This window comes from Protopterus annectens, chromosome 3.part1, assembly GCF_019279795.1.
Source record: "Protopterus annectens isolate FY-2018-M chromosome 3.part1, PAN1.0, whole genome shotgun sequence".
Taxonomy (NCBI): Eukaryota; Metazoa; Chordata; order Ceratodontiformes; family Protopteridae; genus Protopterus; species Protopterus annectens.
This window is the reverse complement of record NC_056732.1, coordinates 454,480,175-454,496,600: the sequence shown is the minus strand read 5'-3', so window position 1 is coordinate 454,496,600 and position 16,426 is coordinate 454,480,175. Positions and strand designations below refer to the sequence as shown.

Genomic DNA, 16,426 nt, shown 5'->3' with positions numbered 1-16,426 from the left:
AGCCTGAGTAGTATAGGGAATAAAACATGACGTACCAGGCTTGCATGTTTCAAAACTGCAGCTACTACATTTGTTATTCTACTTAGCTGTATAGCATGACCTTCAAAAGCAGCAGTTATTTCTGCAAGAGAAAAGCCCATGGAATCCTAGACAACTATTGTACAGGCTTCCATGTTTTCTATTACACTTGTTCTATTACTGACCCAAAAAGCAGTTGGTTAAAAAAAGATGCATATATGCATAATAACTGGTTAAATCCCCTGCAAACAAATCTTTTGTTGGTTTTGTCTGCAAAATTCTAAACTCTGGATTCAGCAACACCAACAAAAATGCATTCTGCCCACTAAGCAGACACACTAAGCATACTATTATATGGCTATTGTTAAGTTATTCCCATGATGTCAGTACCATCTCCCACGTGAATATAAATTGGACAGTCCAACTTTTCTGGCTATCACATTCATAGGTTCCTGTGGGTTGGTTGGACAACAGCCAGAGGAAAATGTCGCAGTACTCTGGAAAGGTAAGCAGCGGTTATTGAAAATCCTAGATTAAGCTGGCAGGTAGAAGGGTTGCTTTAAAAAAATCCATAATAATATTACAAGCAGCTTAGCTGGGAGGCAGCTCAAAAGGCAAAACAAATGATTATCTGTGCATTTTTTGATCCCTAGAAAGAGACACCGAGGTTTATGTAAAAGTACTAGCATTATGTTTTTGATCTCAGCCTGCTTACACTAAGTAACTATAGCTATTTTCAACAACTGTATAATTACTGCATTGTACATCAGTATATGCAGCAATGCAGAACTGTGATATCTATGACAATATAATTAGATTCAATACCTTCCAGGCAAGGATTATGCCTTGCAATAAAGTTTCTCAAAACTATAGACAACAACTAAACACACACAAATGTTCACATCTGTCTTTATCATTCAGCATATGATTCAGAATACAAGATGGTTTTCTACTGCAGTTGTGCATGTCTCATTTTTTGTCTTTACTCAGAAAAGTGCTAGAAGCATTCTATTTTTTTAACTCCCTTTACTTGTTTCGTGTTGTCACTGGTGTCCATAGTGACACCTACTGTTGCTGTAAGGTAATTACACTGCAAAATGAATTCTAGCAAGTCCCAAGATGGTTGGAGTACATGCAGACAGGTGGCAGACATACCAACTGTCCAGATTTTTACCTCATATTTTTGGTCTATTCCTCATAATACGATTTTCTGGGAATTCATTGAGGACTGAAGTCACTAAATAATGTCAGGTATTTTACCTTCAGACTTCATATCATTGAGAAAATGCATGCTAACACAAAACATTATTCTAGCGACTTTCTAAGTTTATAAGAGTAATATTTAAAACATGTTCCTATTTTTGTGCCTTTGTCACCCAATTATTTTGGGCTTTGTCCAGATTTTTTGTGCTAAAAAGTTGAGAGGTATGGATTGGTGGACAAACAATATATTTGTGTGCTGTAACTTGGCTTCTCTGTTTTTACAGAGATCTTAGCAGCATAGCAAGTTGTTGGCTTCATGCCAAGTAGTATAAATCCTCTTGAATGAATAATAATATATTTTAGTTTTGGATCTGCGGCACGCTGAACGAACAACTTTTAACTATTATTCAGTCCAGAACTGGTTCCCCCTGCTGCAGATACAGTGCAGGGGATTATTCTTCCACCTGGAACTGGGCATAAAGTAACCTGGGAGCTAAAATGGCAGAGTGGACTGCAGGAATACAGCCAGGACTTTTTGGGACCCAGTACTTCAAAGTTTTGTCTTACTTTCCATGATTCTTGAATAATACAGTGAATGTGATATGTCATGTATGCCTTTGCAATAGAACTGACTTTAAACTGAATATATCGTCCTAGGTATCAGCCTGGTAACAGTTCCCAACAGCCCTTGCAGTTGGAGAGAAGCAGTCTTGGGCATGCTTAGTGTTCGTTAAAACCAGCCATTCTTGAGTCATGTGCTGATTCCAATGCTAGGCAGCTGTTACAGTGAGAGGGCAGTATGCCTTGTTCAGTGTGCTGTATCACAAGTCCAGTGCACTCTCAGGTATGTCAGTGTACAAATCCACTTGTAGCTTCTCTCTGAAAATGTCAAAATACTTTCTTTCTTTGTATATTTGCCATCTTCATTTGTAAGGAAGTGGGTCTGTATCACAGTAATCAGCATTTCATTTACATCTCTTTCTGGACTTGTCTTAATATAGGACATTTTTCCAGCTACTTTTATCATCCTTAGCTCTGATAAGGAACTTTTAACTACTAGATTAAAGTGAATGTGATGTGTGATACTGTAGTATCTTGGGTATTAACTAATCAACCTATTAAGATATGCATTAAAAGTGAAACACAATGCCGGAACATGGCCCAAAATTAGAGCTGTGTAAGCTACTTGAAACTACTAAAGAGAAAAAGCTGAAACAACTTCCAAAATACAAGTGAATTAAAAAAAACAGTAATTACTTTTATTTCTGCATTATACTTAGAACATTATGTTATTTATAACATAAGGACACAAGCAGCCTGTAAATGGCTCATCTCCCAGGTCTCTGCTTGTAAATGTTTCACCTCCCAACCCTTTGCTTACACTTATCAAGGGTACCAGAACTTATCAGAGATGTGGGATGCATACCTAGGCTTAAAAAGGCCCTTGTGGTCATTAGCCTAATACACACCTATAAACCTATAAAGTTGCTCCTATATTTAGTCTGATGAGGTTGCAGCCTTGCAGGTATAAAGAATGAGATGGCAGGATTGAAACAGAACATAGGTTGCAAGATCTCAAACATACTGCAGCATAATACAGTTGAAACGTGTGCACAATATTTTTTGCCAAGACTATCTGTTGCATATCTTTCAAAAATATCTAACTCGTACAGATAATAGCAGAATGCAACCTATGTTTTGTTCACCCCACCCTAGAAAAAATCCAACTTGTAGATTCTCATTGCTTCTGTTGGGATTTTCGCTTTTTCGTGAAGATTGTGACACCAGTTTCCATTCTTTTGTTTTATTGCTTTAAAGTTATTTAAAATAGCCAGTCAGAGACCTTGTTATCTGTGGGACCCTGTGTATATCTATTTTGTATATATTGCCAGACTAAAACATTTTAAAATAATTCTCAGCTACAACCTGCAGCTTTGTCTCCTGGTACTGAAGTATACTCAGAGTTTAGACAACTGATATCTGAAGTGGAACTGACATCATTTACTGATGTATAATGTGCAACATATCCATTTACTGGGGTCTGCAGTTATTCCTACCTGCTTCAGGTACAAGAAGGAAGAGGCATTTATCCTCTCCAGAAATGCTCAGTATCTGAGGCTATGTGTGTAATGTCCATTTGTGTGTTAAAGTGATTCCAGTATTGCTCTTTGAACCATGTAACAACTAACACATAGAACCAAAAACAGCAAAAACCAATGACACCAAAAAGTCAAGGAGATCCGGCCAAGCAGGAAGTTATGCCAGCAAACACTCAAACCAGACAAAGGCCAAAATCCACGCTGTGCAGATAGTGTGTTCCAAAATGAAACCGACCACAGCAATTAATAAAATAGCAGGTTTATTGTGCCAACCCAAAACGAATTTACCTAGGTTTCGTCCGTATGAACGAACTTCATCAGAATATGTATCTAATGACATCAAAACACTTAAATACACAAGGTTACACCCCACTTGAATCAATTAATGACATCTTACAGCTCATCAAAAATACTAACACCTACTTACACAACTAACACATACCTGTTTCATTTAATGCAGTGTCTTGAAACTTTTGTTTGACACTCATATTGGCTAACATATGGCACTACATCTTACCTTTAAATTAATGTGCAGACAAAAACAACCAAAGGATGTCATGCTGCACCTTTTCAGGCAGCATTTTGTTTTTGCACATTTTGCAATATTTTCTGTAAAAGATTCTTTCTAGTCACCCAAAAAAGTAGTTCTGGTTGGCATTAATTTATATATGTGAATATACATATATATATATATATATATATATATATATATATATATATATGTATACGCACACACATATATAAAACAGAAATATCAACAAATAAATTACTGATGTCACATGTTGCAATGGTTAATTTTTTAAATCATTTTAACCCCTCTGCATACCGGCTGCCAGTCATCTTTTAGTATTCCTCTTACTGTGGCTACTAGCTAAACAATTATTCTTACTGCTCCCTGATAAAGGTTAGAGCTGGGGCAGATAAGAGTAATATGTTCAGCTTGGGAATATTACTTTTTATCTGCCTTGGAATAATATCCCCCAGCCTCAGAACGAACTTGTAGTGGCTCTTAGTTAATAGCCTGACTTGGTCTTATCAATGAAGTTGTAAGATACCTCCTGTGGTCCTTCTGTCTGAAAGATCTTTGGCATTATTCTAAACCAGCTCACCAGCACCCTGGGTGTGTGCCCCACCTCCCCATCACAGCTCACAAGCACCCTGGGTGTGTGCCTCACCTTCCCATCACAGCACACAAGCACCCAGGATGTGTGCCCCACCTCCCCATCACAGCTCACAAGCATCCTGGATGTGTGCCCCACCTTTCCATCACAGCTCACAAGCACCCTGGGTGTGTGCCTCATCTTCCCATTACAGCTCACAAGTACCCTGGGTGTATGCCCCACCTTCCCATCACAACTCACAAGAATCCTACATGTGTGCCCTACCTCCCATCACTAGACAGGCCATTACTGGATTCTGCTGCTACTGCTGTTTAACAAGAACTCTGATTAATTAGTCAGCATGCTCTACCAAGTGGCTGGAAAATAATCAGATCTTCCTATCCTCAGCCACAGCCCTCAGAGTTAGCCACTGGAGAGGGTTCATTCAGCACCTCAGTGTAGGGCTATTGTGTATACCAGCCCACCTCATTGGTTGGGTGGTATGCACATTTTCATAGTTAGTTCAAGAAATAGGTTTATTTTTTTAAACAAGAAACATCTTTACATTTTTATTATACAATGACTGCCCAGTAATATTCAAAAAGGGGCATGCTGATTGGTCAACCCAACCAACGTGCCTGTTGTAATTCCAAGAATATACCAATGGAAAAAGTCCACTCACCCAGACTTTTTTCCATTAGTATATTCCATAAAATTTGTACTTTTCTTTCTTTTTTTAATAAAATTACAAAGCCAAAGACCACAAATGAGCAAGGGAGATGGCGCAGAAAAAAATAACAAGATAATCAGGTGCATTCTGCAAAACTAAAGAAACGTACCTGATTATCATTTTATTTTCTCTGTCCCTTCTCTCCCGAATGTTAAATGTCTCCTGCTTTCTTTTTTCTTAAAAATAAAATGGAGATCTTCCTTTCTTCATTGTTTCCTTTACATAGCAGTGATGTACTGCGTAAGGGCAGAACGCAAGCCCCATATGCATAGTCAGTACATCAGGAAAGCCCCAAGATACTAGACATTATTTAAGAAAAGTAAGTATTTTTATTCTTAAATAATGTTATTGTATAATAGCAATAACCAACTCTAACTGTATGTTCTAGTCTAGTCTGATTGCAGTTAAAAGCATTCTCTAGAGTCTGCTTGCTCCTTGATCTGTTTAAAACTTTCATTTAGTGGCTACAGCCAGTAGTTGTAATAGTTTCCCACCTCCCCTCCCTATTGTTGTGGTGTCTTATACTTGGTGGCTTTGCAGTTGCCCGCCCATACTGTATATTTGATCTGTGACACTCCTCCCAGTCTAGTGTCATTAGTTAATTTAGTCTAATACAGAACATTTGTAAAGGCCAACCCACTCAGATTCTTAACCTTGAATTAACTTCTGTTCCAGCTTTCTCCATTTCCACCTTATTGAAAACAAAAATTCTAAGCTTGTTTCCCCCCTTTCCTGTAACAAGTCTAGTCCAGATGCAGATTTGGTGTATGCAGGACTGTTTGTAAGCTCCTGAGCCCCCCCCCCCTTACTTAACTAGGGTTAAACTATTCCTGGCACCATAAAGTCTGCTCTTCAAATTTTCCCTTGCAACTAGTAAGATTTTTAGTTTTAGCACTCAAATCTGTATCTGTTTATTTCAGCTCAGCATTTGTTCAGAACTCGTTGTAAGCACTAAAAAAGCTACAAATTACTACAGCACTCAACTTTCCTCACTTGTCTAGAAGAAAACAGTTTTTAGTACTTAATCAATAAGTACCTATCCAGGCATGTCTAATAGTCAGCTCCCAGTGTTTTCTCCTGTCTACCTGATGAATCTGGGCATCTTGGGGCAATGCAGCAATTGCCTTATGTACACAGACAACCCTCTCTTCTTACCACCCAACACTACAACCTGTCATAGATGCAGTTATATAGCTAAACTAGAAGCAAAGCTCTCTTCACCGAAAACTGGACTAGACAGTCAAGAGGAGAAGGTAATCACTTGCACCACACCACACTCGTCACATAGTCCCTCAAAACCTACACCACCAAAACGCACAAAACACACGCCTACATTTGCGGAGGCTCTCATTAAAAATCTGCCCAAACAACCGAGACCTCCAAAGCAGAAATGCAAGCAACCTCCACCCCCCGCAACACAACCCAAATGACACATAGCCCACAATCTCAGTGTGCCACTCAACTACAGCCCATAAGGCATAACGTACCAAACACTCTAGTCATAGGTGACTCCGGAATCAGGCACACTGATGTTCCACTCACCAGGCTAAACAAGGAGAAAGTTACTGTCAGCTGCCTGTCGGGTGTCAGGATCCACCACATAACGCATGCACTCAGGTCACTCCACAACAGGTACAAATATGACTCTGTCATTGTCCATGTTGGTGTGAATGACCTGAGACGTACCTCCCTGGACTACATGAAAAGAGACATGGAGGAGATCTTTGATCTTGTAGCCCAGACAGGTATGAACCTAGCCCTGAGTAGCATCCTGCCATCACCCAGAATGATACCAGAGTACAAGAACAAAATGATTGACTTCAACAATTGGCTAAGCTTCTGCTGTCATTCTAAGGGAGTCCAGTATCTGTCTGCCTGGGATGACATGATCGACAGACCACGATGCTTTGCCATATATGGCCTGCACCTGTCAGCCTTGGGATTCTGGATACTGGCAAAGGCTCTTGCCACCCCTATAGTGCCTTTTTTAGGCAAGGTTCAAATGACAAATTCACCACCGTAACAGGTACAAGCAAGCAAAATATAAGGGTAATGCTACTCAATGCTAGAAGTCTAAACCTCAAAATGCACTCACTCGAGGCACTCCTTAAAATGGAGAACATCGACATCTGTGCAGTGACAGAGACCTGGTTCAAAGCTCCAGACAGCATCCCTGCATTACCAGGCTATAATTCACACCACACCTTTCGGCCACCTAACCTGGACCAAAACACTAAAGGCAGAGGCGTGTCCATATTCATTAAGGATATCCACACCTCCAAGCTAGTTGCTCAGCATAATGCATCCGAGATTATCCAAGTTCAACTAACTCTGGGCAAGATTGCAATCTAGATTGTAGCCTGTTACAGACCCCCACCATGGCCCAGGATTCCCACTCCTCTTCTCTTGATACACTGGAAAATATTAGGGTACAACCCAACACCGTAATAATGGGTGATTTCAACTACCCCACTATTAATTGGGAAAACTACTCATGTACCAACTCTTTTGCTCAATGTTTTCTGGAATTCATAAATTCCAACGCTTTGTATCAACTTATCCACACCCCCACCAGGGGCAATATCCTAGACCTGGTCATCACCAATATGGGTGACTGGTGTTCCACACCAGAGGTTAATTCCTCTTTGGTCAGGTCCAAACACAAGCTAATCACCCAAGACATCCACATCCCACCCCCACCCCCCACCCCCATTAGGGAAACAACTGTAAAAAATTTCTCCAAAGCCAACTTCACACTTCTTAAGACAGAAGTGGCAAACCTCACGACACCCATGCAGATGGACAATAGAAGTACGACTGTTGAATCCTACACAAATGCACTTTATAAGCACTTACACGAGTGCATGGATCGTGCTATCCCTAACAGAACCAAGATGCTAGCCTCCAAAAAACGGAAGCCAATCTGGTGGTCTTCTGCCATAAACAAACTCTACAACAGAAGAAAGAAACTGTTGCAAAAAAGAATAAAATCTCATGATTGGAGGAACTCCATGGTCAGCCTCAGTAAAAAGCTGAGATCCCTCATAAAATCCTCCAAAGCTAGTTATGAAAACAAAATCACCACTGATTTTAAAGACAACCACAAAACATTCTATAGTTATGTCAAGAATCTCAATGGCAACACTCAGATCCGCTCTGAGTTACAGCACAATGGCACTAAATATACAGAACCCACTGATATTGCCAACATCCTGGCAGATAGGTTCAGTGCTAACTTTACCCCCCTCTCACCCCCTAAAGGACCCATCTCTATACCGGAAGAATGCAAAGTTCCTGTAATCACGGCTATACAGGTAAAAATCTCGCTCTCCAAAGCCAAGAACACAGCATTCATGGGACCTGACAACATCCCAGGCTGCCTTCTACATGAACTACAGAATGAACTGGCACCCCACCTAAGTACCATGTTCAGTCATAGCCTCACCTCAGGCTTTGTGCCCATTGAATGGTGCACCGTGACGGTTATCACACTCCACAAAGGGGGAGCCATGGCAGACCTTGGGAACTACCGCCCCATTAGCCTGACGAGCCTGGTCTGCAAGGCCATGGAACGTATCATCATGGAACTCATAAACAAAGACACTGGAGATCTCCAAACTCTGGACCCCACACAGTTCAGGTTTGTAAAAGGCAGATCATGTCTCCTAAACCTGATAGACTTCTTTGAAGCAGTCATCAAAGACATAGATGAGGGTAAGGTGGCTCACACAGCCTATCTAGATCTTGCCAAGACATTTGACACCATCCCCCACTCTGGAATTATAGATAAATTCACTAAACTAGGTATAAATCCATATGTCACAAGATGGGTTGCCAGCTGGCTTGCTGACAGAACCCACATTGTGAAAGTAGCAGACTCCAAATCAGACTTCAGACCAGTGACAAGTGGAGTACCACAGGGTTCAGTCCTGGGTCCTCTTCTGTTTAGTATCTAGTTCTCTGAAGTACAGGCTAGCACAGAAGGTCTTTGGCTAACTAAGTTCACAGATGACTGCAAACTAGGAGCCATAATCGAAACTCCTAACGATGTGGACATCCTGCAAAAGGGCCTCACTGAGACAGATGCCTGGTGTCAAAGCCATGGCCTCAAGCTCAATGCCAAAAAGTGCATTGTCATCCCCTTTGGTAAAAACTCTGTACCCATGAACTACCACATAGGCGGTAGTCTACTTAACACCAAAAGTGTAATAAGAGACCTTGGAACACAGGTAGTGTCTCCTTTGATAATCACATCACCACAGTGGTCAGGAAATCCTTTTACGTGGCACACCTCATCACAAAAGGTTTCTCATCCAGAAAAAAAGAGGTCATTGTTCCCCTCTGCTCATCACTCAATAGACCCATTATAGAGTACAGCGCCCTTTTTGGTATGTACCTTACAAGACATCTACAACAACTGGAAAGGCTGCAGAAATACCTCAATACCTACAAAGAGGATTACTGGACTCAAACAGATGCCCTATGCAGACCGTCTCAAAAAACTCCAGCTTTACTCTGTCGCATATCACCTACTCAGAGGCAATCTTTGCCTAACATACAAAGCTATGTCAAACCCAGAGCTGTTGGACATGCTCCACTTAAAGAAATCCTAATCCCTCTGAGCTACATGCTCTAGGGACATAAACCTTTTCACCACAATAAACGGAACATGCTGGAGGGATAAATTCCTGTCCCAGACACTTCCCATACTCTGGAACAGACTACCTATCTATGTCAAACAGAGCTTCTCATTAGCACTCTTCAAGAAAAATCTTGATGATTGGATGGGAAACAGGAAATTCACCCCGGGGATCACTTCTGTGGCTCTGCTTGACAGGGGCATAATAAAATAATTTTTTTGGGTGGCAAAAGCCTTTTTGGTTAGGCTTATATAGACCCTAAGGCCAATAGCCTAGTACCTACCTATGAAGATTTACCAACGATTTGCTTTATTTAATCACTTGGGCTTCGCCCTTATGATTAAACCACACCAGCTGTGGGTAAATCTTTGATATACCACACCAGTTATTGCTACTTATGACATCTAGAGGTGGTGTATGGCTGTATGAGTTTTTGGAGAGCAGAGGTTTTATCAGGGTGATGGAGGATTTTGTGTGTGAAGGTTAGTTGATTAAAGTGTAACAGTTAAGGAAGTTCCAGCCATTTTAGTTGTCTGAGAGATGTGCAGTGATGTGATATGTATGAAACACCTGTTGCAAATTTGGCAATTTTATTGTAGCGAGATTCAAGCTTGGCGAGATTGGGTTTACGGAGGTTTGTAAGTATTGGAGAGGCATATAAGAGAGTAGATAGGAGGTGTGTGCCAGCAATAATGGATTTTGTGTTATTAGCTAGGAATTTTTTGCTCCTGTAGAGGAGGCTGAGTTTCTTGTGGACTTTAATAATGGTTTGGGCAATATGTATATCAAATTTCAAAGTGTTGTCAATTTCTACACCTAGCAGTTTAGTGTGGGTTGTTGGGGTTGTGAGAAAAGGGAAATACTGCCAGCTTAGCTAGCTGGAATTTTGTAAATAATTATATGTCATTTGTGAATATTAATATGATTTATATAGAAATGTAACAAAAAGAGATACTGCCAGCCCAGCTATCTGGAATTTTCTAAATAATCCTATGCCATTTGTGAATATCAACATGATTCATATGCTTGTCTTTCAAATGTATTGGAATTGTGTGTATATTAAACTGCTGACACAGAAGTATGTGTTGAACAGGGTTTGTGCAGTACTGAGCTAGATGTAGCCACAGTGTACCCTGCTAAAACATAGAAGATTAACTTAAGAATAGTTGAGGTTAAGTTACTTTACAGCTGGGCCATAAACAAAAGATATCATTTCTCAGTTTCAGTAGAGCAGCAGACACAATGTCTAGAGCTAGAAGTTTTCTGTATTGTCTTGAAAGAGAAGTAATCACAAGGTTTGAGATGTAGAAGTGTTTTATTGTTTTATGATTTCCAGGATCTGCAAACATCTGACAGATATGTATTTTTCACAAGGAGATGTTAAATGCTACAATGGGGGTTTAGCTTGGGAACTGAAGTCAGTTGACAAAAAGTGATGTCATCCAAGCTAACCCAGCAGTAATATTTGATATTAATTTAAAAACTCTCTCGGAGAGGGAAACTGTGCATTTTGTATTTTGTCTTTGACCTAACAAGAACATCCACTCGTCACCACATCTGCACTTTCCTTGCTGTAAGTAAGTTTTTAGGGCATAGTAACTCTTTTAGATTCAGATAGGAATATAGTAAAGTGCAGCTTAAATGTTTTCTTTATTTGTTTGAGACTGTCCTGCAATGTTGTTTTAAATATTTCCTGTGATTTTGAACCCTGATGTAACTGATTACTGAGTATTGTCTTGTTCTTTTATTATTTATTATTAAATATATTTAAACCTTTTAATTGTGGCTGGTCTGTTTGGAGATATTTAAGCTCGTAGAGTACTTGCATATCTATATGGTGACAATGTACAGGCCACTCCTAAATAGCCTTGCTTTTGGTCAGACTACCATTTGGATTAATAGTAACATTACACAGTAATATTGGACACCATTTGTTAAGACTCTTAAAGTAGTTGATAAGAGTTGACTGGTGGCAGTTGGAACTACATTATAGTCTGGCAGAAGGGGGCATAGCTAGTAAGCCTGTGCCAGCCTTCCTCAGGTGTGTGTGTGCTTTTATATAAATCAAATTTCAAAGAGTGTGTGCGTCAGCTACTTGGGCAGGGACACAGTGCACTGGTTGGACAAAGAAGGTGTTGGTAATCTTGGTTTGACCACTCAGCTGATATCTCAACCCTATAGCTGTGCCAGTGAGTAGTCTTATTGGGGATATGGAGTAACAGAGAGAGAAACCAGCCTCAGACTGACTGTGGTCTCTGTGTGCTCTTAAGGGAAATTGCACTTTACTTTGTGTATGCTTGTCATCCTCCCAGTGTGTACGTCCCACTGTTGCCAGTGGTGAGGACTGAGGCTCCTTGATTATTGGGCCAGTGCAGGAGCATCACATATTAATTGGTTGTCAGTGGTGGGATAGCCACATCACATATTAATTGGCTTGTAGTGGTATGGATATTGAATTCCTGTAGTCTGTAAACAGTAGTCACTAAAGAAGGTGTCTGTACTCTCAATCAGCCACACAGTGAACATTCAGAGTTTCATTTCACATTTTTTTTTTGTTAGCTTAGTTAGTTAGGGGGAGCAGGCCAGCATGTCAGTAGAGGGGTATGGCAAGCTGACAAGAAGTCAGTTGGCTGAGATGTGCCAGACTAAAGGACTGGTGCATGCCAACCTGACTAAGGCAAAAATTATTGTAGCTTTGGGCACAGCTGCATCAGAGACCAGCATTCAGGAGGACAACCAGTCTGGCTTTGGAGATGTACAACTCTCAGAAAATGGACAGTTAAACCTTTTCACAGAGGACTTAAAAATCCATCTGGAGTTAAAGAGACTTGAACTGAAGGCCAAACAGCTGGAAACAGAATCAGGAGAGAGACTGCAGCAGGAGAAACAAATGAAATTAGAAGCATCACAGAGACTGAGACATCTGGAAGCTGAACAGAATGAAAGGCAGAGGCAACATAAAAAGGAGATGCTGACTGTTCGCCAGGGTCATGAAGGTAATGGGGAAGGCAGTAACCAAACCCCAGAGGCAACAAAGGTCAGTAAATTTCTTCCACAATTTACAGAGGTGGATAATTTTGATAGTTTCATTCATATGTTTTAAAGGGTATGTAAACAGTATAATGTTGCCCAAGGGCTCTGGGTATGGTTCCTGACCCCCTTACTTCATGGTAAAGCTGTAACTGTTATTTCTAAATTGTCTGATACTAATTGCTTAAAGTATAATACTGTGAAAAACTGTATTTTAGAATGTTTTACGTTAACACCTGAAGCTTATAGAAAAAAGTTTTGTGAACATAGATGCAAAGCAGATGAAAGTGTGTGTGAATATATTGCTGAACTAAGCACTTATTTTCTTAGGTGGGTGAGTGGATGTCAGGTCACCACATCTGAAGGGCTAGCAGACCTTTTGGTGAAGGAACAAGCCCATAGCACTTTGCTGAGGACATAAGAATCTGGTTAGCTGATAGGCAATGCAATACTGCAGATGAGTTGGGGGAAAAGGGAGACATATACCTAGCAAGCAGGGCATCACTACACAGGAAAGAGATAGCAAGTGCTGCTCGTGGGTCTAAGGGAACCCATAGTGGGCAACCCAGACAGCCCAACGGAGTCTGCCAGTAGCAGGGGAAGCCACTGGTCCAGGTACATGTCCAGGACCAAGGGTTAAATGCTTTAAATGCAACCAATAGGACCATGTAGCATATAGATGTCCATGGAGGCAAGGTGGGGAACAAATATTGGGAATGACAGAATGCCAGTAATAAGTTGTCTTGAGACGACAAGGGTACCAACTACCACAAGAGGTTATATCCCATCTTAGTAAATGTGCAAGAGGCCACTGCTAAGAGAGACACAGCCTCTGACCTAACCATTGTGAAGCCTGCAATGGTTAAAGAGGAGCACTACTTGCTTGGGCAGTCTACTCCAGTCAGAGTTTTAGGAGGGATCCCATTCCAAATACCTTTGGCTAGGGTTCACCTTCTTGACTGGAAGGGAGGAAAAGGAAACCAGCAAGTAGGTGTGTTTGAGGATATCCCTACAGATGTCCTGATAGGGAATGATTTTTATATGGCAGTACCATGTGTGCATGCAGTTACATGCAGTCAGGCTTGGAGACAAGCTTGTGGGTCTGGTAGCCTGGGAGGACCCAGACATACTGCACACTTGCAGTCAGGACTGGTGAAGTGGTTACTTCAGGGAGGGAGCTACCCTGTAGCAGTGAAACTGAAGGTGAGCCACAGCTGCTTGTGGGTACTGATGTTCCCTTGGACAGAGTGCTGCAAGGGCAGAGGTGAGTAGTAGTACCCATGCTGACAGTGAGGCACCACTGTCAGAGGATACCAGACTTCCTGTGGAAGTGGAGCTGGGAAAGGTTACCAATATAGAGTTGAGACAGGTTCAGCTCTCAGACACTACATTACAAGGCCTGAGAGAGGTAGCTAGTGAAGCACCTGATTCTCAAGAGAAAGGGGAATCTGTATACTGGGAGAAAGGGTATCTGTACAGAGAGTGGGCCCCTGAGGGAGGGGTAGAGGGTGAGAGAATACAGCAGTTTGTAGTGCCCAGAGCCTACCATCTGGAACTCCTAGCCATAGCCCATGATATACCCTTTGCAGGTCATATGGGCATAAGACATGCAAATAGACATATTATGCAGAACTTTCATTGGTCTGGGATTTCTAGAGATGTAACAGGGTACTGCTTGACCTGTGAGCAGTGCCAAAAGCTAGGCAAGGCAGGAGACAAGATGAAAGCTCCTTTAATGCCTTTGCCTGTGATTGAGGAGCCATTTCTGAGGGTAGCTATGGATATTGTGGGGCCTCTGAGTACCCCAAGTTCTGCTGGGAAAAAGTATATCCTAGTGGTAGTAGATTATGCTACCAGATACCCTGAAGCAGTGGCTCTGTCCTCCATTGAGGCAGAAAGAGTGACAAATGCTTTGGTAGACATTTTCAGCTGGGTATGTTTTCCAAAAGAAATACTGACTGACAGAGGTACCTATTTCATGTCAGACCTACTGGCTTGTCTGTGGGAGCACTGTGGGGTAAAGTATCTAAAGACCACCTCCTACCATCCCCAGACTAATGATCTTGTTACGAGGTTAAACTCTACAATCCAGATCATGCTACAGGCATTTGCAGAACAGTTCAAGAGGGAGTGGGACAAATATGTGCCCCATATGTTGTTTGCTTACAGAGAGGTTCACAGGAATCCACAGGTTTCTCACCCTTTGAGTTGCTGTATGGGCTTAGGGTGAGGGGGCTTCTAGATTTGATTCAAGATGAGTGGGAGGGTGAGTGTGAATCCCACAAGGAGTCTGTTGTGGCATATGTCCTAAATCTCAGGACAAGGCTCAGGGAACTCATGGGCTTGGCCCAAGAGAACCTGGCAGAAGCTCAACAGCAGAAAAACGTCTGGTATGACAGGAATGCTTGAGCTAGAAAGTATGCTGTAGGGCAACAGGTAATGGTTCTCATTCTTGTCGGACACAACAAGCTTCAGGCAGCTAGGGAGGGATGCTTCAAGGTGGTAAGAAAGGTCAGTGATGTTAACTACATGACGAAACCTTAACATGATAGGGAGGCCCTGGTGCTAAGTATTTGCAGTACAAGGCAGGAGGAGTCTGAGCGGGATCTATGGTTACAGGGAGCCATCTAGCCAAATTACTATGGTGGAGCCCAGGGTTGCAGGCATGTGATGGGATAGTGCAGCACTGTACTGGGGTCAGCAATGCCAAGGCAGGTAGAATCTCAAGACAGGGAATAGGGTAGTGTATTCCCAGATAGACTCGTCCTCTCATGCAGTGTTTCACAAGGATCACTTGAAAAACTAGCTTGAGTTTTTTTTTTTTTGGGGGGGGGGTGACAAAAGGGAAATACTGCCAACCTAGCTAGGTGTAATTCTGTAAATAATTATATGTAATTTGCAAGTATTAATATGATTTATATAGAAATGTAACAAAAGGAGATACTGCCAGCCCAGCTATCTGGACTTTTGTAAATAATCCTGTGTCATTTGTGAATATCATCATGATTCATATGCTTGTATTACAAATGTATTGGAACTGTGTGTTGTGTGTATATTAAACTGCTGATACAGAAGTGTGTGTTGAACAGGGTTTGTACAGTACTGAGTTCAAGGATGTACCCACAGTGTACACTACTAGAACATAGAAGATTAACTTGCAAAACTTAAGAATAGTTGAGGTCAAATTACTTTATAGCTGGGCCATAAACAAGATATGTTATCTCTCAGTTTCAGTGCAGTAGCAGACACAATGTCTAGAGCTAGAAGTTTTTTGTATTGTACTGAAAGAGAAGTAATTACTAGCTTTGAGATGTAGAAGTGTTTTATAGTTTTATGACTTCCAGGATCTGCAAACATCTAAGATATATGTATTTTTCACAAGGAGATGTCAAATGTTACAATGGAGCATTAGGTTGGGAACTGAAGTCAGGTGACAAAAAAGTGATGTAATCCAAGCTAACCCAGCAGTAATATTTGATATTAATTTAAGAATTCTCTCAGAGAGAGAAAGTGTGCATTTTGTATTTTGTCTTGACCTAACAAGAACATCAATTCATCACCACATCTGCACTTGCCTTGCTGTAAGTAAGTTTTTAGGGCATACTA

General features: G+C 41.2%; 1 protein-coding gene across 1 annotated transcript in view; it reads left to right on the top strand.

Annotated features, from left to right (window-relative positions):
* Window positions 1-329: 329 nt before the first annotated feature.
* CRYGN (crystallin gamma N) overlaps window positions 330-16,426 on the top strand; it is a 52,106-nt gene continuing 36,009 nt past the window's right edge. Inside the window, exon 1 of the mRNA XM_044066907.1 lies at window positions 330-523. Within this exon, the coding sequence (XP_043922842.1) occupies window positions 503-523 (21 nt within the window). The 5' untranslated portion in view covers window positions 330-502. The remainder of the gene's footprint in view (window positions 524-16,426) is intronic.